Raw genomic sequence first — 8,058 nt, forward strand, 5'->3', positions numbered from 1 at the left:
CTGCATCTGAACAAGGTCTCCAGGAGATTCCTGTGCATATTGGAGTTTGGGAGGCCCTGATTTGAGGGGTACAGAGCACAGTTTGGGCACAGGCAGCAGTCATTGGAGGTAAAGGGTGTGGAGCATGGGCGGCAGTTTGGGAAACGGGCAGCAGTAGTGGGAGAAGACCTCATGTGAAGGGAGAAGGGAGCAATGGAACTGGGTCTCAGAGGAGGGCAGCGTCCAATGTGGAGGAGCATATCTGAGGCTGGGAGCGAGTTCCAGGAAAGGACTAACGCTTCTTGCTAACGATGTTTGTATGAAAATAATTTCTAGGCCTTTTTATGAACAGAATTTTGACAAAGGAATTGGCTCAATCTCCTTTTAAAGGATCTGACTTGATAACTAGGAAACCTTTGAATATTTCAGAGCTGATAGGTTTTCATCACATAGTCACAGTTTCACTTTTCTGTCTTGAAAGCAGAAAATGTAGTTGAGCGAGCACTGGACTTGGAGTCCAGAGACTGGGGTTTGGTTGTGGTTTTGCTGATAATGAAGCTGTGTGATCCTGACTAAGCCAGTTCTCAAAATTACAACTATTTTCTTTTTTATTATTTTTTTATTGTGCTTTAGGTGACAGTTTACAGCTCAAGTTAATTTATCATTCAAAAATTTATACACATATTGTTTTTTGACATTGGCTGCAATCCCCACAATGTGACAGCTTGCTCCTCCTTTCTACCCTGGGTTCCCTGTGTCCATTCTTGAGTTCCTGTCCCTTCTTGCCTTCTCATCCTGCTTTTGGACAGGAGCTGCCCATTGGTCTCGTATATCCGACTGAACTAAGAAGCACATTCCTTACGTATATTATTTTTGTTTTATAGTCCGTCTAATCTTTGTCTGAAGAGTGGGCTTCAGGAATGGTTTCAGTTCTGGGTTAACAGTGTGGCCGGGGGCCATAGTTTCAGAGATTCCTCCAGTCTCTGACAGACCATTAAATCTGGTCTTTTTACATGAATTTGAGTTCTGTTCTACATTTTCCTCCTGCTGTGTCCGAGACTCTCTGTTGTGTTCCCTGTCAGGGCAGTCATTGGTGGTAGCCAGGTACTATCTAGTTCTTCTGGTCTCAGGATGGTGGAGTCTCTGCTTCATTTGGGCCTTTAGTCCTTTGGGCTAGTATTTTCTTTGTGTCTTTGGTTTTCTTCATTCTCCTTTGCTCCAAGTGGGATGGGACCAATTGATTTATCTTAGATGGCCGCTTGCAAGTTTTTAAGACCCCAGACGACAACCATTTTCTTTGCTTACAATTTTGTGGGTCAGGAATTGAGGCATGGCTCAGCTAGGTAGTTCTTCTCCTCTGGGTGGCACTGGCCGGGCTACTCCATCAGCTGGCGGCGGCACTGGGCTGGGCTGGAAGTCCAATGAGGCCTTACTCATATATCTGGCACCTCAGTGCTCCACAGGGCCTCTCTCTTTCACCATGGGTAGCTTGGGCTTCCTCACAGAAAGGTGGTATTGGAGGAGTAGTTGGACTTCTTACTTGGTAGCTGGCTCCCAAGAGGAAGTGGAAGCTGCAAGGTCGCTTAAGGCCTAAATCTGAAACTGACACATCATCACTGCATTCTTTTGGTTCAGGCAGTCTCAAGCCCAGCCCAGATTCACGGGGAGAGGAAATAATCTCTATCTCTTGATGGATGGAGGAGCAAGGAGGTACAGGGAAGGAGGAATTTATTGTGACTGTTTTTGGGGACTATCTACGAGGCTCCATGAAGTCATCAGGGACCCAGACTCCTCCTTTCTTTCTGCTCCTTCATCCTCAACACTGGCTTCACCTCATGGTTAAGATGGCTGTCAGAGGCGTGGCCAGCAGGAAAGAGTGAAGGAGTAAGGAGGGCATCCCTCCCCCACTTTGTTGTTGTTAGTTGCTGTTGAGTCAGCTCTGATTCATGATTTATGTATAACAGAATGAAACATTGCCCTGCCCTGCGCCATATTCATGATTGGTATGTTTGAACCCATTATTATGGCCACTGTGTATTTTGAGTGTCTTCCAGTCTAAGGGAATCACCTTCCAGCACTGTATGGGACAATATTCTGTTGTGAGCCATAGGGTTTTCGTGGGCTAATTTTTAGAAGTAGTTTGCCAGGCCTTTTTTCTTAGCCTGTTTGGAAGCTCCACTGAAACCTATCTACCATGGGTGACCCTGCTGGTGTTTGAAATACCAGTGGCATAACTTCCAGCATCACAGCAACATGCAAGTTACCACAGTTACCACGACACACTGACAGACAAGTGGTGGACTCCCCATTAAAGAGAGATAGTCATATGGCTTTTCCTTGCTGTAAGGCTGGGAGGTACAGCTGTTTAGCTGGGGGCCATGTGCTGACTAAAAATCAGAAGTCTTTCATGAGGAAGAAGGGGAGAATGGTGATTGGGAGGAGCTGTCAGTCCTTGTTTCACCTTCCCCGAAGCCAAAACCTGCTTGTAATTTTAGGGGGCAGAAGCCACAGCCAGGCCAAGCCTAGAGACACAAGAAGGTAGGGTCCTGGAGTGAGCCACAGGGATGTCCTGAGTGGTGGTCGAGCCCTCACAGCCTCTCTCTCTGCCTCCCAGTTCACCACAGGCTCATGCGATGACTCGGTGGTTCACAGCTGCGACCTGTGTGGCAAGGGCTTCCGCCTGCAGCGCATGCTCAACCGGCACCTCAAGTGCCACAACCAGGTGAAGAGGCACCTGTGCACCTTCTGTGGCAAGGGCTTCAACGACACCTTTGACCTGAAGAGGCACGTCCGCACACATACAGGTGAGAAAGGGGGCGGTTGTTTTTCTGGCCAAGAGTTCCTGTTCCTTTCCTACCAAAGAGCCAAGTCAGGAGTGTGGAGCAGTGTAGTATTTCTGGAATGATCACAGGACGGGACATGGTGGCCAGCCCACCTTGGTTCAATTCCTAACTCCACCACCAGACAGCTGTGTCACTTTAAGCCAGGCAAGCCACCTCTCTTAGCCTCAGTTTTTGTCCCTGTAAAGTGGAAATAATACAAGTTCTAGTGAAGCTCAGGATAAATCACTAGCTGGAAGGATTCTGAGAATTAGGAAGGATGAAACAAATGCTGGATGGTGTCATGATCCAGCCCACTCAGTCCTTGCTAGCTGCTAGAAGGTGGTTCTTGTGGTTCCCACTGGTGTTATTTTATGCTCTTCTCTTGGGAAGTAAGCCTGGCTCAAAATAGCGTCATACCACTGAGAGATCAAATGGAGGACCAACTCACTTGGAACTGACCCCAGACCCTTACTTGAGCTTGGCAGGCAAGCCTCTTCCTCCCCTTGGACCTTCCCTATTTTCCCACTTATGAGGGGTGGATCTGGTCCTCACCAGTGCCAATCACACAGTCCTGCTGGTGTCCTGTGGCATCTCTCATGGCCCTTCTGATTGGTCGCAAGTCTCATCAGTTCTGTCTCCGAAACGTCTGGCCTCTAGGCTTCTCCTCTTGGATCCGTATTCCACACCTTTGCCAGAGTGATCTCTTGAGGAGAAACCTAAGAATGCCACACCCCTGCTCAAAAGTCTCCAACTCTGAACAGGATGAAATCCAAACTCCTCACCATGATGGGCTTCATGTAAAGCCCCTCACAACCTGGGTCCCTCCTCCAAATCTCAATCCTATCCCATGTGATCCTCTCCCAACCCATTCCATCCCCTTCCCAACTCATCTCTACCCATCCCATCCCAACTCCTCCCATCTCATCTCATTCAAACCTGTCCCATCCTAATCCATTCAATCCTGTCCAGGCCATCACCCACCCTCCCTGCAGTCTTGTAGAATTTACTATAGTCCCCTCAAGCCTCCAAGCCCTTTCAGAGTTTAGGGCTTCCCCTGGCATTTGGGTGGGAGCAGGGAAATGCCCCCTCCTCCCTCTAGGTGGGGCTTCAGGCTCCCCAGCCCCTACACAGAGCCCTTCTTAGATCCTCTGTATCCAGATTTCTTTTATCCCCTTCTTGTGTTTTATTGTTCTTAATCTCGGTGCTGGCCATGAGCAACCTCCCTGTCCTTTAGAGAGTGCCTTCGTAGTCTTTAGAGAGTACACTGGGATGCTAAAATGTTCCTTTTTTTAAAGTGAACTTTCCACTCAAGTGTGACAAGCATCCAGAAAAGTGCACAAATCGAAAGTGCATATTTCAACAAATTTATGAATTTTTACTAAGTGAACTAGCATCCAGATAAAGAACAGAATATTTCCAGCCCCTAGAAAGCCCTCTCTCAGTCACTCCCTCCCTCCCTCAAGAGGAACCACTACTGTAACTTCTAACAGTGTTGCCTTCTAACTGTTGCCTGTTTTTGAACTTTATATAAGTGGAATCCTATAATGTGTACTCTTTGGGGGCTGTAAGGCTTCCTTTTTCATTCCAAGCACCAGTTTGACCCATGTTGGCAGGGCTGGCACATTAGGTTGGTGTGGGGAGAATGCTTGGAGAATTCCGCAGGGTGGTATAGGGTCCCAGGAGCTGATGATGGACTGGGTGGCTGTGAAGCTGGGCTCATAGACAACTTGCAGACAAGGGTCTGGGGTGAGCTGGGGGCACCTCATCCAGTCATTTATCATTTGTTGCCCTGGAGAGTTTCCCAGCTTTTTGTAGCTATCTGAGGATGCCCTTGAGGGCTTAGACTGTTTCTTCAGCTTCTCCAGGTGGGCTCTGTGGGGACTGCTCGGTACCTTCAGTTAGCACAAATGTTTTGCTGATGGGGTCCCCTCAGCTGATGGAGAATTAACTAGAAATACTGGGAACTGACAGCTTCTGAGAGAAGAATTTACAACTTGAGTCACATAGTAGCTAAGAAGTGTGGATCTGAGTTAGCTGACTGTGTGACCTTGTCTAGGTTACTTATCCTTTCACCTTAGTTTTTTCACCTCTAAAATGGGCGTAGTGATGTTAGTACCTATCACATAAACTGGTGGTTGTGAGACTTCAGGGCAAAAAGTGCTCCACATATTAACTATGAGTAGTAGTAAAAGTTGCAATAATTGACAGAGGTTTCCTGAGGACCTGATGTGTGACAGGTCCTAGGACTGGTCTCCGTGCTTGCGGAGATCTCAGCTGCCATCTGGGAAGATGTACTTGAACATCTGACTGTAACACTAGGAGAAAGAGTAGGTGCGCCAGACAGAAGAAAATGGCATGCTAATAAGGAGTCCTGGAAAAGCCATTATTTCTGACCAGGAAACCAGGGAGGCATCTCAGAGGAGGTGGCCTTTTAGCTGGGCCTTAAAGGATGGACAAGATTCCCACAGCTGGACAGTAGGAGGAAGGCACTCCAGATGGGGAGTGTATTAGTTTGGGTTGCCACAGAAGCAGACTCTGACACAGGATTTGGGTGTAGACAGTTTATTTGAAGGTGATCCCAGGAGGCACAGTGAGAAAGCGGGGAGGGTATACAGGGAGAACAAGCCAATAACAGCAGGTTACCACTGTAGGCAGTTGGGGCCCAATCGTGCTGCAGACCCTCTGAAGAAGCACATAGAATACACTCCAGAATTTCTCCAGGGGTTCCTTGCTTGGGGGTCCATCCTGGGACCCTTAACCCTTAAGCAGTTCTCCGCAGCTGCCTTCTGCAGGCCTAGCATTGCTGCTGGAGACATCCTGAGGCAGAGAGGTGCAAGAAGTAATTGGCCGGTACAGGAGCTATCCAAGATGACCTAGTGGTAGACTGAGGGATATGGGTAGGGCGTTGCTACTGTCTTCCCTAGGGAGGAACGGGAAGTTGAGTTAGCAAGTGAGGAGGATGACTCTGCAGAGGCTGGGGGATCCTTCAGAGGGCAACACAGCTTCCTCAGATGGCAGCAGACTACAAATGGTCAGCTTTCTACACGCCAGGCCGTCAGCATTTGTTTCATCAAACAATCCCAAGGAGTCGGTGCTGTTATTACCCCGTGTTATGGATTGAATTGTGTTCCTCAAAAATATACGTCAACTTGCTAGGCCACGATTCCCAGTATTATGTGATTGTCTACATTTTGTCATCTGATGTAATTTTCCTATGTGTTGTAAATCCTGCCTCTATAATCTTAATGAGGAAGGATTAGAGGCAGTTATGTTAATGAGTCAGGACTCAATCTACAAGATTAGGTTGTATCTTGAGTCAATCACTTTTGAGATATAAAAGAGAGAAGCGAGCAGAGAGACGGGGACCTCGTGCCACCAAGAATGAACAACCAGGAGGGGAGAGCGTCCTTTGGACCCAGGGTTCTTATGCTGAGAAGCTCCTAGACAAGGGGAAGATTGATGACAAGGACCTTCCCCCAGAGCCAACAGAAAAAGAGAGAGAGAGAACCATTCCCTGGAGCTGGCACCCTGAACTTGGACTTCTAGCCTCCTAAACTGTGAGAGAATAAATTTCTTTCTTAAAGCCATCCACTTATGGTATTTCTGTGATAGCAGCACTAGATAAGTAAGACACTCCCATTTCATAGATGAGGAAACTGAGGTTCAGGAAGATTAAATAACCCATAAGTGGTGGAGTTGAGAGCCACAACTGGCTGGCCTTGCAGTTCATGGTTTTTTATCCTCTATAGAGTCCCCTTCTCCGTCTCTTTGCCTCTCAGTGCCTTCCTCAGCATTCTTGAGGCCAGTCACCTTCCCAGCCTCACCAGCCTGCCCCCAGTTCAGTTGTGGAAGGCTGTGTGTTTCTGGAGGAAGGGGAGATAAAGGGAAACTTGTACAAACCATACACTGCAGCCTGGGGCTCAGTCAGTGGCAGATTAGCAGATGAGTGTGTGTGTTTAGTGATGCCAAGATGTCCTCTGCCCGAGTGAGCAGGAAGGGTGGTGTCCTGTGCCCCCTCAGGCTCTTAGGCTGAGGTGCTCAGACCTTCTCCATCTCCCGCTCCTCAAAGGAGCTACTTCTAGTGACTCCTATATTGTTGTGGTTGTTAGCTGGCATGGAGCAATTCCAACTCATGGGCGAAATTCATTTACATGGATGAATAAAAATGTCTCTCACCCAAGGAAAAGCTTTGGTGCCTTCCAAAAGTGCTTCATGCAGTTTATCCCATCAGACCAAAAAACCCATTGCCGTCGAGTTGATTCTGACTCATAGCGATCCGATAGGACAGAGTAGAACTGCCCCATAGGGTTTCCAAGGAGCACCTCGTGGATTCAAACTGCTGACCTTTCGGTTAGCAGTCACAGCTCTTAACCACTACGCCACCAGGGTTTCCTGTCCCATCAGGGGAGACTCTAATTCACCGGGGCATTGAGGGTGGGAAAGCTTAGAGCCATGCTGGCCAGCCTGGCAGCCACTGGCCGCGTGTGGCTACTGAGCCTGTGAAATGTTGCTGGTCCGAATTGAGTGTAAAATATACAGTAGGTTCTGAAAACTTAATGCAAAAACAGAACGTAAAATAACTTATTAATAATTTTTAATTCTAATTTTGCATTGAAAGTAATATTTTGGCTATATTAGGTTAAGCGAAATATATTATTAAAACTAATTTCACTTGTTTCTTTTTACTTTTAATGTGGCTACTAGAAATTTTTATTTTATTTTTTTATTGTTGTAGTTTAAATGAAGTTTACATTTTAAGTTAGTCTCCCATACAAAAATTTATACGTACATTGTTATGTGACCCTAATTGTTCTCCCCATACTGTGACAGCACACTCCTCCTTTCCACCCCTGATTCCCCATGTCCATTCAGCCAGCTCCTAACCCTCTCTGCCTTCCCAACTCACCTCCAGACAGAAGCTGCCCGTTAAGTCTCTTGTATCTACTTGAGCTAAGAGGCACACTCCTGACAAGTATCACTTTATGTCTCACAGTCCAGTCCAATCCCTGTCTGAAGAGTTAGCCTCAGAAAGTGTTTTAGTTCTGGGCTGATAGAGAATCTGGGGGCCGTGCTTTCTGGGGTTCCCCCAGTCTCAGTCAGACCATTAAGTCTGGTCTTCTTATTAGAATTTGAGTTCTGCACCCCACCTTCTCTCCTGCTCCATCTGGGACTCTCTGTTGTGTTCCCTGTCAGGGCGGTCATTGGTGGTAGCCAGGCACCATCTAGTTCTTCTGGTCTCAGGCTGATGAAGTCTCTG

At 47.4% G+C, this 8,058-nt stretch overlaps 1 protein-coding gene across 1 annotated transcript in view; it reads left to right on the top strand.

Annotated features, from left to right (window-relative positions):
* Positions 1-8,058, top strand: part of OVOL2 (ovo like zinc finger 2) — a 55,938-nt gene that overhangs the window by 21,768 nt on the left and 26,112 nt on the right. The window contains exon 3 of the mRNA XM_004376483.2: positions 2,594-2,783. Within this exon, the coding sequence (XP_004376540.1) occupies positions 2,594-2,783 (190 nt within the window). The remainder of the gene's footprint in view (positions 1-2,593; positions 2,784-8,058) is intronic.

The sequence above is a fragment of the Trichechus manatus genome, unplaced genomic scaffold, assembly GCF_000243295.1.
Source record: "Trichechus manatus latirostris isolate Lorelei unplaced genomic scaffold, TriManLat1.0 scaffold00042, whole genome shotgun sequence".
NCBI lineage: Eukaryota > Metazoa > Chordata > Mammalia > Sirenia > Trichechidae > Trichechus > Trichechus manatus.